Source organism: Pygocentrus nattereri, chromosome 24 (genome assembly GCF_015220715.1).
Source record: "Pygocentrus nattereri isolate fPygNat1 chromosome 24, fPygNat1.pri, whole genome shotgun sequence".
Lineage (NCBI taxonomy): Eukaryota > Metazoa > Chordata > Actinopteri > Characiformes > Serrasalmidae > Pygocentrus > Pygocentrus nattereri.
Genome location: NC_051234.1, coordinates 1,402,593 through 1,421,509, shown reverse-complemented (window position 1 = coordinate 1,421,509; position 18,917 = coordinate 1,402,593). Strand labels below are relative to the sequence as shown.

Below are 18,917 nucleotides of genomic sequence, written 5' to 3'. Positions count from 1 at the left end.
CCTGATAAAACATGTAATATTATTATTATTATTATTATTATTATTATTACTACTACTACTACTACTACTACTATTATTATTATAATATTGTCCAGACTGTGCACAGTATTTCTAACATTCACAATCTGATTAATTTTAAATAAAATAAATACATAAACGAATAAATAATAATAATAAATGTCATTGTCAAAGTTATGGAAAACAGTATATAATACGTTATTTTGTTATTATATATTATATCATTTTGTATTACATAGTTTTTTAAATATCATTACAAATATTGTTTTTTGATATAAGCTCACAAAGAAAAAATGAAGAATACATGTGTCTCGTGCATCATAACCTTTTCTGTTACTTGGTTAATAACATTTGCAGTTATGTCAGCTACGCATTCCAGCCAGTGTTCCTGTGCGGCTGTTCCAGCATTTCACCTGCGGTTCCAGACTGAGAACTGGGATGGACGTCTGGCGATTTTGCTGGTCAGTCAGACAGTCCCGGTGTTCCAGCATGTGTGTTGATCCAGTCGCATACACACATCCTACAGCTGTCATCCTTAAATGTGGGAGGGTCAGTACAGTGATCTGCTTGGACATGACAAGCACAAAGTTAGAGGAGGACTGGACTAAAATGGTCAGGAACTGACCCCAGAGACCAGTATAAGCTTTTCCTGACAGGACTGGCACTGCTACGGTCACTGTCCAGAGACCAATACTATACTACTCCACTACAAAGAGATACCACTATACTACCACACTAATATACTACTACACTGCTGCACTACAATACTAAGGTGCCACTATAGTACTACACTAATATACTGCTATACTACTACTCTATGCTACTACACTACTATACTACAATACTAAGATACCACTATACTACTACAGTAATATATTACTATGCTACTACACTGCTATACTACAATACTAAGATACCACTATACTACTACAGTAATATATTACTATACTACTACACTGCTATACTACAATACTAAGATACCACTATACTACTACAGTAATATATTACTATACTACTACACTGCTATACTACAATACTAAGATACCACTATACTACTACAGTAATATACTACTACACTGCTATACTAAGATACTAAGATTCTACTATACTACTACACTGATATATCACTACACTACTATACTAATATACTACTGTACTGCTATACTACTACTCTATGCTACTACACTACTATACTACAATACTAAAATACCACTGTACTACTACTACAGTAATATACTACTACACTACGATATTACTACACTACTACACTGCTATACTAAGATACTAAGATTCTACTATACTACTATACTACTGTACTGCTATACTACTACTCTATGCTACTACACTACTATACTACAATACTAAGATACCACTATACTACTACAGTAATATATTACTATGCTACTACACTACTATACTACAATACTAAGATACCACTATACTACTACAGTAATATATTACTATACTACTACACTGCTATACTACAATACTAAGATACCACTATACTACTACAGTAATATACTACTACACTGCTATACTAAGATACTAAGATTCTACTATACTACTACACTGATATATCACTACACTACTATACTAATATACTACTGTACTGCTATACTACTACACTACGATATTACTACACTACTACACTGCTATACTAAGATACTAAGATTCTACTATACTACTATACTACTGTACTGCTATACTACTACTCTATGCTACTACACTATTATACTACAATACTAAGATACCACTATACTACTACAGTAATATATTACTATACTACTACACTGCTATACTAAGATACTAAGATTCTACTATACTACTACACTGATATATCACTACACTACTATACTAATATACTACTGTACTGCTATACTACTACACGACTACACTTCTACACTAATATACTACTGTACTACTACTCTACTATGCTACTACACTACTATACTACAATACTAAGATACCACTATACTACTACAGTAATATACTACTAAGATACCACTATACTACTACTACACTACTATATTACTACACTACGATATTACTATACTACTACACTACAATGCTAAGATACCACTATGCTACTACAGTAATATATTACTATACTAGGATCTCTGTGCTGTTCTGAGTGCACACTGTGAAATAAACACTGTAAAAGTAGACAAATGCTGCACATTTGTTAATGTTCCTGACCTCTGTTGACCTCTTCTTATCCAATGTGTATCTTTTTATAGATTTTCTGCTACTGATTACAGGAGAAGGTCAACAGTGTACAACGAAAGCCTGTTAATATGTGCCTCGTGGGTGGACATGAGGCTTTATAGCTTATAAATTGAGCAATTAACAAAAGATGAAGCCAAATGTTAAACTGGCGCAGCCCGTGTTCTGCCTCAGCAGCAAAAAGTGTGAGAAATGAAATCAGATTTGAGTTAATTATGCTATTATTAGTCTTTATTGGATGTGGCATTTTCATAAAAACGAAAAGATAAAACATTTATCCTTACTTAATGAGGTATTTAATGTGTGTGTATATATTTATAAAAAACACGATTCATTCTTTTTAATTTGCCTGTAGTTCTTTGAGAACATTCCGGAAGCTCTCCACGCACACTTCGCCAGTGGGATGTCTCATGGATGCTGACTTCCAGGCCTCTTCAAACATCTGCTCGGAAACACGCAGGCCCACATTCCGGAAAATCTGCAGCATCTGAGACAGAAAAGGTACACAAAAAGGAAGATTCTTCAAGGGTTCCTTAACAGAAGCAAAAGTTCTATTTGTAGAACCATGAGTTCTATATAGAGGCATTTCATGCTTAAATGGTTCTTTGCATGATGAAATCGTTCATCAGGTTGATGAAAATATGTTGTGTACACTCTTAAAATGAATAGATGGTTCTTCAGGGGTCTTTAGTAAGGAAAACTGTGCGTGATTAAAGGGTTCTTTTTGAAAAGCGTTCTATAAAGAACCCAAAGGGGGTTTTCTTTGTTGTGATGTCAGGTTTGTAACAGTAAAGGAACTCTTTTCATAAAGGGTCTAAATAGAACATGCAATGCATGCTGGGTACTGTAGTGTGAGGACACCGATAAACAAAGGCAATATAAATTTGTGTTGATGACGAGGCCCAAGGATACAACGCTGCACTACAGAATACTGTACAATATGACAAAACACATCGATTAAACTCTCAATTTAGGCCAGAATGCCAACGGAATAGAATTCTGGAGTGATTCTGAAGTCCCTACGATTCAGCAGCAGAACACAGAGGGGGTGTGTTATCCTGAAATACCATCCCGGCTGTGATCTGGTCGCCGTAGATCATCACAGCCGTGATGTATAATAAAAACAACATAGCAGTAATGAAATACATACACAGAACATATAATAAAAATATAATAAAATTAATGTCCTGAATAAATATCTAGAACTCCATATATTTAAAAATGGTCAGTTAAATTTATATATAAATAAATATCCATCATTTTATTATTAATTATTTACATTTATTAAATGTTTATATATTATTACAGAATATTTATTCTTCTTCTCAAATACACTATGTTGCCAAAAGTATTCACTCATCTGCCTTCACACACAAACTTGAGTGACATCCCATTCTTAATCCATAGGTTTTCCAGAAGCGCATTTGTGAGGTCAGACACTGATGTTGGACGAGAAGGCCTGGCTCACAGTCTCCACTCTAATTCATCCCAAAGGTGTTCTATGGGGTTGAGGTCAGGACTCTGTGCAGGCCAGTCGAGTTCTTCCACACCAAACTGGCTCATCCACGTCTTTATGGACCTGCTTTGTGCACTGGTGCTCAGTCATGGTGGAACAGGAAGGGGCCGTCCCCAAACTGTTCCCACAAAGTTGGGAGCGTGAAATTGTCCAAAATCTCTTGGTGCTGAAGCTTTAAGAGTTCCTTTCACTGGAACTAAGGGGCCGAGCCCAACTCCTGAAAAACGCCCCCACACCATGATCCCCCCTCCACCAAACTTTACACTCGGCACAATGCAGTCAGACAAGTACCGTCTCCTAGCAACCGCCAAACCCAGACTCGTCCATCGGATTTCCAGACGGAGAAGCGTGATTGGTCACTCCAGAGAACACGTCTCCACTGCTCTAGAGTCCAGTGGCGGCGCTTTACACCACTGCATTCCACGCTTTGCATTGCGCTTGGTGATGTAAGGCTTGGATGCAGCTGCTCGGCCATGGAAACCCATTCCATGAAGCTCTCTACGCTGTTCTTGAGCTGATCTGAAGGCCACATGAAGTTTGGAGGTCTGTAGTGATTGACTCCGCAGAAAGTCGGTGACCTCTGCGCTCTATGCCCCTCAGCATCCGCTGACCGCTCTGTCATTTTACGTGGCTGACCACTTCGTGGCTGAGTTGCTGTCGTTCCCAATCGCTTCCACTTTGTTATAATCCCACTGACAGTGGACTGTGGAATATTTAGTAGTGAGGAAATTTCACGACTGGACTTGCTGCACAGGTGGCGTCCGATCACGGTACCACGCTGGAATTCACTGAGCTCCTGAGAGCGACCCATTCTTTCACTAATGTCTGTAGAAGCAGTCTGCAGGCCTAGGGGCTCGGCTTTATACACCTGTGGCCGTGGAAGTGACTGGAACACCTGGATTCAATGATTTGGGTGGGGGAGTGAACACTTTTGGCAGTATAGTGCAACTTTAAATATTAAAAAAAAAGATTTATACGAGTGACTACACAGTTGTAAACAGGATTCTATGAAGTGATGCTGGTGGTGGTGTTGTACCTCATCTTTGCTGCGAGGGGAGAAGAAGTGTTTCTCATGCACTCCAAAGAGTGAGTGCAGGGTGGGATACAGCAGGTCGTACGCCGTGGCCTCGTCTCCATAGTTTGTGCGGTCGCTGATGCGCTTGATACGTGGGGCGGGTAGATCCGTACGCACTGACGGAACTCCATACATCCGATAATCTGTTAAAAGAAAACGGACAGAAGCACGAGAGCTTTTAAAGGCAGACTGACAGTAAAACTTAGCATGTGTAGTTATATTGACACTTTCCCCCTGAAGGAGGAACAGACTCTTAGTCTTTTTAGTCTTAATCCTGCCAAGTCACAGATTTTTGCAAAAGGAAAAAAAAAAAAAAAAAAAAAAAAATCATCCTTTACATCAAAATAGAACAAAAAACTGGGTTGATATAAAATGTAAATATTATGAATTACTGAATTCAGTCTAATTTCCATAGAAAAATAGTACAAACACAACATATCAAATGTTAAATTTCAATGTACTCTTTGAAAGACTGAACGGGGAAACTGCAACAATTCAAGAACGTTTCTCAACATAAAACAGCAAAGAGCTTCTGCTTTCCATCGTCTGCGGTGCAGAATATCATTAAAGACTCAGAGAATCTGGAGAAATCTCTGTCTGTGAGGGACGAGGCTGAACACCAGTATCTGCTGGCCGTGATCTTTGGGCCCTCAGGCAGCGCTGCATTAAAAACAGACATGATTCTGTAGTGGAAATCACTGCATGGGCTCAGAAACACTTCTGAAAACCACTGTCTGTGAACACAGTTCATCACTGCATCCACAAACGCTGTTAAACTCTAAAACACAAAGAAGAACCCAAATATAAACAGGACCCAGAAACGCTGCCACCTTCTCTGGGCCGGAGCTCACTGACTGAGGGGAAGTGGAAAAAAGTGTCCGGTGGTCTGACGAATCAACATATGAAATTCTTTTTGGAAACAGCAGAGAACATCTACTAAACTACACCTGCCGCCCACACATCTGAATGTTCAACCCACTTGTTAATCTGACTCACCAGTAGTGGAAAGCCCACCCACGACAGCGGAGATGAATGACGAGGAGGTGACAAATCGGTCCCTCTCTGCTCTTGTCCTGCAGAGTGTTCTGGGGGTCTTTAGGGTGCTCCCCACCTCCACAGGCTCCAGGTCTTCAGGCTTGGCCAGGCTTTCTGACCAGGCCTGTTTCCCTGAGCCTGATCTCTGGAGCTCCACTCTCTGGATGTTGGCTGGGGCACTGCCAGCATTGCGGCCTGGAGGCAGGTGGGACGAATGGAAAGTTAAAGCGGTCACTCAATACAGAAACCCCCACTACTCAAAGCCGAAGTGGTGAACTTCCTTTTGGGTTTCTGAATGATGTTGATAAAGCAGTCGTCCATTGTTTTTCAATGTAATCTCTATATGACTGTTGTATAGAGTGACATTAGAGAGCGTCTTACCAAAGCTCGTCTCAGACTGAATTTAAACACTGAAACTTTCATGCAACATCATTTCTATGCAACTTGACAGTTGCACAAAGCAATTAAACAACAATCATTCTATTCCATCACTCCACTAATTAGCCAAAGCGGCATCTTACATTTATCATATATAATAGTATTCTTGCTATAAAAATATTTTGCAAATATTTTTACGGTTTTCCAATATGTTAAACTTACCAAATAAATACAAATACAAAATGTGCACTGTAATTTGAGAAAAATGCCATTTGACTGCGGATGTTCAAACTTTTGTATAAATAAATAAAAATTCTCTCTTATTTGGATTGTGGTTATCTTTGCGTCAAGTGTTGTGCCACTCCAGGTGTTCTAAACAGCCAAAGCCAGCTGTTCTTTCATGTTGTTGGCTAGAGAGAGATCATCCTCGAAACTGATTGGCCAGCTACGATTGACATAACACTTTATTATGGCGCTTAGTGGAAAAACTCACAAACGCGTGATGTAAACCAGGAAGCACACTGCGCTGGCTAGAGTAAAGCTTTGCAGTCTGTGTGCAGGCAGCTTCATTAATGCCAGTCAAAAGAAGTGTGTTAGAAAGAGTTTGAGAAGATATTGTGTCAATGCCTCTTTAAAGTAACACTTCGTAAGTTTTGGGGATTTGGAGACCTCTGTGGTGGAAATATGTAATTGCACGCAATGTGCGAAAGAAAATGTGGCTGTGCTTCTGAAGTCCACAAGCAGATAGTCCGACTTTTTCAAATGTACGTAAGGAGTGTTCCGAGGGTGTGAGTGCATCATCAACTATCATCATCATCATATCAGTATAAATGTTAATTTTTGAGATCATTGGAAATCTAAACATCCAGTCAGACCTTCTTTTTTAGCCTGTGTGTGACATTAATATGTAACGATGCATGACGTGGTCAGAAAAAAGCCTAATCCATCCTGGTACCTCTAACATTTAAATGTGTTCTTTCTCTCCGGGCTCAGTAATGCTACTTCTTTCAGCTTTAAGAAAGAAAAATGTTATAGTGCTGCTTTAAGTAGCTGAATTCCCTCATTAGAAAGGCTGTCTGGATACGTTTGGATATAGTGCAACACTTAATGCTTTGAAACACCACCTCTTGTTAAAATCCTCTGCTCTGCTTTACTGATGGGCATTTTGTCTTTCCAATTAAGAAAGTTGGCAAATTCCAGGAAGTTGATGAGGCCGTCTTTATCAACATCGCAGTAGTCCATGAGGCCGTCCAGGACGTCACCGCTCAGGTCCAGGTTTAACTGACGACACACGTCCCGCAGGTCATCCTTATCGATCTTCCCCTGACCTTTCTGCACCAGCACCAACAAGCGAAAGTAGCGTGAGCAAGCCTGTGAAAAACGCTAACAAATGATAATGAAATGCTGACACTCAATGAGATGGCTAGCCTCATCATGTTGGAGCAGCCAGCACTTTAAAGATCATGTTGAAGCTCACAGCTTCTCCAGCGACCATTCATACAGTCAAAGCAGCCATTAAGTACAAGTTATGAACGTGTCAGCACAAAAAAGCAACAAACATACGTTCACAATTTCATATGTACCCGTATTTAGTGTGTCCACCCTTTACATTTATCTTACAGTCTGTTCGGGAGATTTTTCCATACCTACAACGTTCAGTCTTAGAAGTTGGTTTAGCGTTTTCTGCCTCTCACAATCCAAATAATCCCAAACCCATTTAGTGGTGTTGAGGTCTGGACTCTGGGGTGGTCAGTCCATTGTTCAGCTTATTTGTTTGATGTGTCCGTCACGTCCTTTCAGACCCACAGCGCTGAGTGGTCTTCTCACAGTGGAAGGATGGACAGAAACACCTGTGGGTGATTTCAGATCTGAAGCAGCTTGACTTTCTCTGGTTTTCTGCCAAGTTGTACGTTAAGTGTTGTACGCCAAGTGGTTGCTATGGTGTACGTAATGGTTGCCAAGCAGCCGTCACTAAGCGGTTGGTGTGGTGTACGTAGTGTGGGCCAAGAGGTTGCTATGGTGTACGTTGTGGTTGCCAAGCAGTTGCTAGGCGGTTGCTATGGTGTACGTTGTTGCTGCCAAGCGATTGCTATCGTGTATGTTGTGGTTGCCAAGCGGTTGCTAGGTCTTGTTAAGTGGTTGCTATGGTGTACATACTGGTTGCCAAGCAATTTCTAGGCGGTTGCTTTGTGGTTCTTGTTATTAATAAATAAAATGAATAACTTGTACTTAATGGAGATTTAAACTGGAGGTGGTCTCTGACTACTGTATGTTGCTGTAGTGGGACATTAGCAGTAATAAGAGCTTTTGACCTTGTCATAGTGTCTGAATGCTTGCAGCAGGGAGGCAAAGTTGTGGAAGTTGGCCTTCTTCAAGTGCTGTCGTACTGCGCTGACCAGAGCACGCCTCCTATCCTGCCCCCTCATGTGCTCTGAAGGCGGGGTGGAGTGGAGGAGGTCACCGGCACCTGGAGGGTCCCAGAAGCTCTCCTCAGTAAATGCAGTCACTCAGCCAAGACACGTTTAATGTCTGAAGTTTGCTTCTTTAGTTTTGCACTGGAGCCACAAGGCTAGTGTAGCCAACAAGTAATTGAGACTTATACCCCACCAATTAGCATCTTGGACAAAATGGACTAAATTCAGAGTGTCAGTAACCGCATAAGCATCTGTTTCAGATAATGTGTGGTCACAGTGCTAATTGGTGGAGTATAAGCCAAAGTCCATATAGGAAAGTCAGTAGACCAAAATCACCCATTTCTTGAATTTGGCTCAAATATTGCACCAAAACATGGTTTGTTTGTTCTGGCTACTGTGCATGTGTGTATTTCCACTAGTGAGAGGGGAGTTTCCCACTTTACCAACAAGCTGAATGGCTCTTTATTAAATTGCGGGACTTTTCCTGTAAACAGATGCAACATTGAGTGTTAAGTTTTCCTATTACATTTTCAACCAGTGAACTGTCTCCTCCTCCTTTATAATATCCCTGCATAAGCTTCCATTACTTGTTAGCTGTATTAGCCCCCAGCATAAAACTAACAAAGCAAACTTCAGACACCAAACACGACTACATTTGGGGGTTTGGGAGGTGGGGGGATTATGTGCACATGAGCAAAGCTACCACTTGAATGCTGTATTCACATTACCAAACTTGTCAGGAGGCAGCAAAACTCCAAATGTGTGGTCAGCTGGGACCCTCAAGGTGTCTGCAATTCTAGAACAGATGAGTAGAGGCTAATGATTTCCCTGTGACTCGTTATACATGAAAGTGATGCACTGAAAAGACTGGTATTCCATGTTTTGCTGATTTTCTAAGTGAAAATTGGAGGAAAATTTAAAAATGTTATGACCCATAAAATGTGGGCTTTGTGAAGTTTTGGCACATTTAAACACGTTTTATTATTTGTTTCTAAAATGTAAATAGAAACACATTTGCTGAAAAATGCAGCTTTGTTCTCGGTAAAGGACGGATAAACTTATTTTCACTCATTTTTGGATCAACAAACACCCTGGTCATTTTTGGACGAACACCCATTTGACTGTATAGTGAATGTGGCTGATTAGGACTTACGGGTCATGAACTTTGCCTATCTGCGGCTGTGTCCTCTCTCTGAAGTCGTCACATCGCTTTGAGACCAGCTTCGCACTGTAGTTCCTTCAGAATATAAAGAGGATTCATTTGAAGGTGTTATTCCTAAACTTTACAGCTGTAAAGATGCGTCCATAAGCTCTGCGTTCTGACGTGATCTTTTGACAGAGTCTAGTACTCGTAAAAAGCTACTGACCTGTTTTTAAATACCCCCCAAACCACATCTCAAAGGCTGAGCTCTAGAGGGCTGCAACTCTACCGATGATGTTATTAATATTCATACATTATTATCCACAATTACAGTGTAACTCTAAAATGTTTATAATCCTTTCCCACAAAACTCTGTAGAACCTTAAAGAGACACGCTGTACTCATGCTGTAAACATGCCTACCCGCCTTTTACCGTGGGGCCGCATCAGTGAGACTTTGGGTTTAAAGACGAGAAAAGTCCCCGTCTGATGACGCGTCTTGAGGCATTGTGAGGCGAGGTAAAGTAAAACTGAAAACATGACAATTCTTAACTATTTTACCATCGACAACACTCCATATATAAACTCCGAGGACTCGTGTAGGTTCTCTGGTGGTTCTGGATGGTAAATAAAGTGTCTATATCTGTGTTGTAGTCATGGCGACCCCTGGTTCCCATCACCACCACTGTAAAGACGTCTGAGTCAGTACGTTTCTCTACAATGCAGGCAGAACATTTAAAAATGTGGTATAATTCCCCTTTAAATTATACCCAATTCTAAATACACCATAATCAATACATTTGAATGCAGATCAGTGCATTACAGTACACCGATTCATTTAAGGCATCAGTCTGAATGAGAGGCTTACATCTGCATGTCGCCGAGCCACTGGAGAGACCTGGACACGTTGTGTCCGTCGTTGCGATGGGGAGTGGACACACCAAACCTGCTGTCCTTACTGTATGTGCTCTGGTTGTATCTTCTATCCGCACGCTCACCTGAGATAGCAAACAAAAAACACCCAAATTAAGAGATTTTGGTAAAATACAGTCCTGTGTGAAAGTTTTAGGCGTCTAAGCGAATGTTTAACCAGTTTCCCCTCAGAGTTTATCACCATATACATTAGAATAAAGTCGTATTCATAATTCAAATAAACAGAAAAACAATAAACAGTAACAAATTTCTCGGGTCCATATTTTTCCTGGACACCTTCACAGCCGCCACAGAGACTCGTTAATATCATCAATGACATCATGAGCTCAATTTACTGAGCACTGATTGGTCAAACCAGGAGCTGCTTTTTAACTACATATAATACTGGACTTCCTTGAGGAGCGGCTTGGAGATGGGTAAATAAACACAACAACATCCAGAACATCACTATTATTTATATATGAATTAATTAATTAATTAATTAATTAATATTCTATAAATTTGTTTATTCAAATATTAACACCTTTCTCAGCAAATAAAACACAAACTACACAAATAAATAGATTTTGAAAACGTGTCTTGGGTGCCTGAGACTTTCACAGTCCTGTATAACTCAGTAGAATCAAATCGATGAAACAAACCCACGTATATAACCCAAAGCACAAAGCAGAGAATAGCTGAATAAAAAATAAACTGTGCTGATAAACTCTTACCAACAAAGTAGGAGCTATGTGAGCGGACGTACTGCTCATGTCCTTCCTGCGCCTCCTTTTCCACCTGCCCCGCTGGTTTGGGGGGATTAATGATCTCGCCAGCATCACAAGCTGCACAGATTCAACAGGGAGTGACATCACAACAATTCATTTGCAATGAAGTTGAATCTCAGTTTGAGCCAAGTAATGAAGCCTTCAATAGTTAAAGGGGATTCAATTTTAAATTTTTCTAAAATTCTGCCTAATTTAATAAGTGAGATGTAAACAGTCATTCGGAGTGGTTTGAGGTGAAATGGTTCACTGTAGAGAAACTAGCCCACCCAGATTTCTTTACAGTGGCGGTGATGGAACCAGGCGTCGCCATGACAACAACACAAATAGACATTTTATTTACAATCCAGAACCACCAGTGAACCTACACTGTCCTAGGAGTTTTATATGTAAATGCTGGTGACAACGCAATAGCTGTACAATTTCTTAGGGGACTATATTTTCTTTAAATGATCTGCTGTTATATAAATACGCTTTAATGTAAAAATCTCTCATAAAACAGCGTCTCAGTCATCAGGCATTGAAGTCAGAACCAGCTCATGTAGGAACTTTCTGTGAGGAGCTTTTAGAGGGACGTCTGGTTCCCATCACCACCACTGTGAGCAGTTCTGACTCGGTTAGTTTCTCTAAAACGCCACACTTGGCAGTAAATGACTCTTAGTGACTAACATTTTTACCATTTAGTTATGCACACATTTAAAAAAAAAAGAAAGAAAATCACTGACATGCCCCTTTAATATATCAATACAAGCAATATGGCTAAAATGTCATCAAAATGTCTTCATAGTATTTGATGTCATTTTCAAAGATACACAAAATGTCACATTTCAGAGGTTGGCAAACAAGCTGCAATAGACAAAATGACAAAAATGTGTTTTTATTTCAATGGGCAGTTGGAGAAAGCAATAAATAAACGAATAAAACAAGATGATATCATAATGGCCTAAATCCAGTCAGCTACTTGTTAGTATGCAGTTTTTAGCTACTCTACACTGACTGTTGTTCACAGGTTCTCAGTAACTGGTAGGACCATGTTTATGATGACATGCACAGCCGCAGAGTTCTAGTATGGAAGACATCTGCGATGTACTGAAGCAAGAAGCCACAAGATGCCTGCGCTATTTTGATTTTATCATAGGCAAGGCTGTTCGTAGGCATGACATGAAGCGGAACTTAAAACTTCCTTCCCTGTGATAAAATCACTAACACTCCGCCTCAAGAGACTGTTTTTATGAAATGGTAGCCAACATAAAACGATCAATTATTTTCTGAAATTCTGTAAGTTATTATTATTATTAATAATTGACATAAGAAGAAATGTAATTCCTTTACAGTGTAGTATCATTGCCAAGCAGCCATGGACCGCCGAATAAACTTGTCATAACATACACTATAAAGCCAAAAGTTCTCAGTCACCCATCCAGATCACTGAATTCAGGTGTTCCAGTCACTTCCACGGCCACAGGTGTATAAAGCCGAGCCCCTCGGCCTGCAGACTGCTTCTACAGACATTAGTGAAAGAATGGGTCGCTCTCAGGAGCTCAGTGAGTTCCAGCGTGGTGCCGTGATCGGACGCCACCTGTGCAGCAAGTCCAGTCGTGAAATTTCCTCACTACTAAATATTCCACAGTCCACTGTCAGTGGGATTATAACAAAGTGGAAGTGATTGGGAACGACAGCAGCTCAGCCACGAAGTGGTCGGCCACGTAAAATGACAGAGCGGTCAGCGGATGCTGAGGGGCATAGTGCGCAGAGGTCACCGACTTTCTGCAGAGTCAATCACTACAGACCTCCAAACTTCATGTGGCCTTCAGATCAGCTCAAGAACAGCGTAGAGAGCTTCATGGAATGGGTTTCCATGGCCGAGCAGCTGCATCCAAGCCTTACATCACCAAGCGCAATGCAAAGCGTGGAATGCAGTGGTGTAAAGCGCCGCCACTGGACTCTAGAGCAGTGGAGACGTGTTCTCTGGAGTGACCATTCACACTTCTCCGTCTGGCAATCCGATGGATGAGTCTGGGTTTCACTGGGTTCCAGTGAAAGGAACTCAAAGCTTCAGCACCAAGAGATTTTGGACAATTTCACGCTCCCAACTTTGTGGGAACAGTTTGGGGACGGCCCCTTCCTGTTCCAACATGACTGAGCACCAGTGCACAAAGCAGGTCCATAAAGACGTGGATGAGCCAGTTTGGTGTGGAAGAACTTGACTGGCCTGCACAGAGTCCTGACCTCAACCCCATAGAACACCTTTGGGATGAATTAGAGTGGAGACTGTGAGCCAGGCCTTCTCGTCCAACATCAGTGTCTGACCTCACAAATGTGCTTCTGGAAGAACGGTCAGAAATTCCCATAAACACTCCTAACCCTTGTGGAAAGCCTTCCCAGAAGAGCTGAAGCTGTTATAGCTGCAAAGGGTAAGCCTACATCATATTAAACCCTATGGATTAAGAATGAGAGGTCACTCAAGTTCATATGTGTGTGAAGCCAGAGGAGCGAATACTTTTGCAAGTATATTGTATGATCACAGCACTGTTTAATGCAACAACTTTTGATTTAAGTACTTTTCGGCCTCCAAACTACCACCAAGAATCTTATTTAGCACCATCCCCTTTTCTCGTGCTGGGGCTGAATCTCAAACAGCTCCCTGCTCCCTACATAGTGCAGTACGTTGGAGTTTAAATACTGGATCCTGCAGCCCAACAGAGCAAAATATAGCTAAGAAAGTCATTTGGGACTCAGACGCATCCACACTTGATAAATGATGCACTATTTTTAGAGGCTAGACTTTCTAAACTTTCATAACTAGCACACTATTTAGGGCCTACGGAGCCGTTTGGGGTTCAGTGTGGGTTTGGTGCGACTTCTGACTGAAACATGAACAACTGAAGCCTGTAAGTCGTTCAAGTGACATTTCTAGACTTTTATACTGCAGTTTTACAGTAAATCATACTTTAAGAACTTTAATTCAAGCCTGTGATATTAATGATGGGAGTTGTTTAGGCTGTTGCCTATATTTTAGCCTGCTAGCTAGCTGGTCCAGTTCTAGTTAAGAGCATAAGTTGTCAGCCCCTCAGTTTAAACAAAAAACTGGGTTCTTACTGTATCAGTTTACTCTGTGGTCCATATGAGCAGCACGTGAGTCAAAGATCATTCCACTTTTTCATGCCATGGTGCAGTAACACACAATTCAGTTGTGTGGTCTGTGTGCATATATCATGGATTTTGGACTCAGCCAATCAGATTTTAGGACAGGAACTATGTTTTAAAATCATAAAACAATACTATGGCATAATATCACAATAACAATAGCACAGTACTGTCACACTGCCTGCCCAGTAGCTCTGGATATGATTGACACTTACAGAGACGCGATTTAACTCCCAACACCGTTTTCTCAGGGTCAATCCAGTCTGGAAGCCCGGGACCCTTAACTTGCGACCTTCCGAGAGGAGCTTTCCGCTTGCTGTCATAAATGGCCTCCTGAAGCTCACGCAGCCTCTCCTGGTAGCAGGTCAAAGGCTGTGGGTTGATCACAGATCCACTCTGTGTAAAACAACAAAATGAACATTCAGTGGTCCAGTCGTTACAGTGACTCTCATATTGAATAAAACTGTCCAAATATTACAAAAAAAGAATAAAACCGTGAGTTTGAGCTGCTTATAATGGCCTCGATTATCATAAGTAATGTATTAAGATGGTTAGGGTATTTACAGTGATGGACGGTCTTGTGCTTATTCCATGGACTAGTGTACTGGCAATATCGGGGTCATTCGCTTTTCCGAGGAACACCCGGATCTCCCCTGGCCCCGGCCGGGTGCTGTTGAGAAATTTCCTGACCACTGGAGGTGTGGCGGTCTGCAGGGAAACGCAAAGTTAGGAGCCATGTTGAACAAAATATCTTTTGCATTTCATTCATTGCTTTGAAGGGGAATTCCACCCATTTTTCCAAAATTCTGCATAGTAAAATTGCTACAATGACATTACATTCCCTCGCGAATGTTTTGCGTTCCCTCTCAAATATATGTTCGTCAAACACAGGACCAGAGGTGCCCAGCACCACTGTCCACATTAGAGCTTCGTCTGCCCGGAGTTTATTCAGCAATTGTTCTCGGCCGTGTCTGTAAATGTAGCTTTTACTCTACGAGGAAACTCAGTCTGAGTCACTAACAGCAGAATCATGTTCGATTTTGAGAAGTGACGCCGTCTTTATATTTTAATCCAAGATCAAGGTCAATTCAGTGAGCTGCTTCATGTCTGAGCTTAAGCAAAGCACAGCTTTTGCAAGTAAATGCAAACTGTTGCATCGTAATGCAAAACATTTGCGAGGGAACGCAACGACACTTTTAAACCACGGCCCCTCTGGGGCTCCGTGTAATGTAAACAGAGTCGTTCAGAATGGTTTAATGTGAAATGCTTCATTGTAGAGAAACATACTGATTCAGACGTCTTTACAGTGGTGGTGATGGGAACCAGGGGTCCCAATGACTTCAGCACAGACATTTTATTTACCATCCAGAACCACCAGAGAACCCACACGAGTCTGAGTTTATATGGAATGTTGATAAAAATAGCAGTAAATCTGGGGGAAAATGTTTTATTGAGGACTATTTTGTCTTGGAGGACAGAGCTAGGACCTCTATACATTTAATGTATTTAAAGGAACATGTGTTGTGCCAAAAGCTAATCTCAAAACTATAGTCAGTGTCTCAGAGATCAGGCAGAGTGTTTGTGACACTCCGTCTTATGTAATAAGTTTCTGTGAGGGGGCTTTTATTGGCATTAAACTCTGACGTCTGGTTCCATTCATCACCACTTTGAACAACTCCAAGTTCCTCTGGAATGGAGCGTTTCACACCAAACCACTTTAAGATGTAAGCAAAGTCATTCAATGATTTAATTATACAGGTTTTTTGTTTTTTTAACAAGCCAAGATGTTCACACTGAATTTCTATTGAAATGCCCAAAAAAGGGGCCAAGATAAACGGATCACCAACCCAACTCACAGGCTGACAAACCACAGAGAGTGAGAGAAAACTCACCCTTGGTGTGATTTCCTGCAGACAGGCCTCTGCCCTCTCGCCTAGTGGTATGACTTTCCCTGCCTGTATGAAAAAGGAAGATTAGTCACTTGGTACTTTTGGTTTGCAGGGCCCCTAAAGTGACACGGTGACCAATAAGGCAGGGCCACACCTTACTATATTGATGCCATGAGTTACTGTATCAAGGTCACAATTTACTATATAGAGGCCAAATATTCATGTTTTATAGGGGTGGCTGAAGTGGCCAGAGCCTCTACTGGTATCTGACTGTCGACCTCAGATGTGCCACGTCATTGGCTTCCACCTGACTGTGGGGTAGGTGTTTGCACCTTTAAGAGGAAAGAAAGAAAAAAAAAAAACTCTCCTTGCAACAAATGAAGATACTGAGGCCACAAATTAAAATACCGAGGCCACAAAAGGACATAAAATGAATATATTGGTGTATCAATTGACTAAATTGAGGCCATAAATTACGATATTGAGGCCACAAAAAGGACATAAAATGAAATATTGAATCAATTGACCATATTGAGGCCACAAATTACTGTACTGAGGCTATAAATGTCTATACCGAGGCCCCGTTTTAGTATATTAAGAGCCTGAGTTATGAGAAACATTAAAAGTAAAAGAAATAACATTAACATGTGGAGGCCACGTGGTATTTTGTGACCCCGCCTTATTTAAAAATAATCACCATGTCATCTTAAAACCGCAGGTTTCTTACACGCTTAGCTTAGCCTAGCCTAGCTTAGCTTAGCCAGTATCTGGCCACAGCCAATGCATTAGCAGGAAGCTAACTGTTAGCAGGAGGAGTTTAGCGATCTTACCGCTTTAATGTGTGGAAACGTGTTCCTGCGTCTCCAGGCGGTCGTGTTCTCCTCTAATAGAGTCATCGTGTATGATATTTAATATTTTAATAGCGGGCAGTGAACCAGGCCGGCGCTGCGTAACGCTGCCGACAGAATGTTTACATCCCGTTACCAGGCAACGCCTTCACGTCACTGAGGCCTCAGGCCCGTTAGACAAGCAGTGAATTATCAGCGTACAAAATAATTAATAATTAATTCGAGCGAACGTTTTGCCTACGGAGCCCCGCTGATGACATCCTGTGTAAATAAAAATAATGCGTGGCTTAGTAAGGCGTGGGAACGAGATCATGGCTTACCAAGTCATGGCCACGCATTAGGATCTTGTTCCCACGTTTTACTAAGTTGTGGCCATGACTTAATTGTCTCGTTCCCACACTGTACTATAGAGTCCCACTGGTGAATAAATAAATTATGCATGGCCATGACTTAAAGCGTGGGACCAAGATCCTAATGCGTGGCCATAGTGTGGGAACGAGATCACGGCTTACTAAGTCATGGCCACGCATTAGGATCTCGGTCCCATGCTTTAATAAGTCGTGGGCACACATTTTTATTTATACAGGACGTCATCATGCCAGCAGGGCGCCGTATTGTGCTGTTTGTACGCACGCTCTCTTTTATTCGTGGTCTTACATCGTTCCCTCGTTTTCTTTTAAACGTGCGCACGCTTTTGTTTATTCGTGATCACGGTTTTCTAATTCATTCCCTCGTTTTCTTTTAATAGTTATGTTTCATTTTTAACAGACCTCACGTGGATTTTTTTTATTTCTGCACAAAATCAGTGTAGTAGAGGCAGTCGTGTCATTTGTCCTGTGCAGCTCTGAGTCTGCCTGAAGGGTTTGATGTGTTAGACAGATGTGATTGACAGACGCTCGTCAGGTCTGATTCTGATTTGGGGGGGATATGAGGAAACTGCACCTCCTCTTCGTTGCTTAGATACTGTCCACCACTGGTGACACCAGCAGACAGCAGAGCTGCCAGTGTGTGTTAAAGTGGCGTGAGCGTCGGCTGAGGTTGGTTAAGAGAGCTGCTTTCGGTTTTAATTCGAAGTATAAACCGGTTATAAGGGTGTGGATTAGGCGTGTAGTACGTGTGGCATCAGGATCTGTTTATACAGTGGTTGAGTTTTTCTCCTGTGGGGGACGGAGGCCCCATAAACTGAAAGATGTAACCATTGCTTCCTCTGGTGTGAACATATTTACTTGATTTTCTGGTTTAAAGACTAGACTAAACACACGATCATGTATTTTAGAGGTGAGAGGGACCATTTGATTTTTTTTAAAGTTATTTTATTGTAATTTTTCTCCTGCAAGCTGCCTAAAGCAAAAGAAAGCCAGATAGCTAAATGATAGTCAGGAAATTGAATATCAGATTAGTATTTTTTAGCCTGTAATTCAGTACACTTCTCTACTGGCATTGGGGGATGTTGTTGGGTGGCGTGTCATAGCATTTGTACAGTGCATGCTGGGTATGTGGCATCAGAGCATGCCTGTGCTTTAATTAGTTCAAGAAA

General features: G+C 41.2%; 1 protein-coding gene across 2 annotated transcripts; it reads right to left on the bottom strand.

The window, feature by feature from the left end:
- Positions 1-385: 385 nt before the first annotated feature.
- On the bottom strand, positions 386-17,478 carry efhb (EF-hand domain family, member B). Of its 2 annotated transcripts, XM_037533955.1 has the most exons (14): positions 17,363-17,478; positions 16,536-16,598; positions 15,208-15,351; positions 14,859-15,039; positions 11,446-11,556; positions 10,668-10,797; positions 9,813-9,896; positions 9,388-9,455; positions 8,558-8,712; positions 7,370-7,577; positions 5,829-6,062; positions 4,794-4,975; positions 2,631-2,728; positions 386-581 (listed from the first exon to the last, which is right to left on the bottom strand). In XM_037533955.1, exons 1-14 carry the CDS (start codon positions 17,426-17,428, stop codon positions 569-571), a joined length of 1,737 nt encoding a protein of 578 aa, XP_037389852.1. In that variant the 5' UTR covers positions 17,429-17,478; the 3' UTR covers positions 386-568. The 2 variants fall into 2 exon arrangements, with proteins under 2 accessions (XP_037389852.1, XP_037389850.1); XM_037533953.1 differs by lacking the exon at positions 386-581 and having other exon boundaries at positions 2,451-2,728.
- Positions 17,479-18,917: the final 1,439 nt, after the last annotated feature.

Bases quoted from the DNA above. Each gene is read 5' to 3' on its own strand.
- efhb (XM_037533953.1), bottom strand. From the start codon at position 17,428: ATGACTCTATTAGAGGAGAACACGACCGCCTGGAGACGCAGGAACACG. The intron at 15,352-16,535 runs GTGAGTTTTCTC...GTTTCCCTGCAG, and splicing joins TGCAGGAAATCACACCAAGG to ACCGCCACACCTCCAGTGGT. The intron at 10,798-11,445 runs GTAAGAGTTTAT...TTGCTATCTCAG, and splicing joins ACATAGCTCCTACTTTGTTG to GTGAGCGTGCGGATAGAAGA.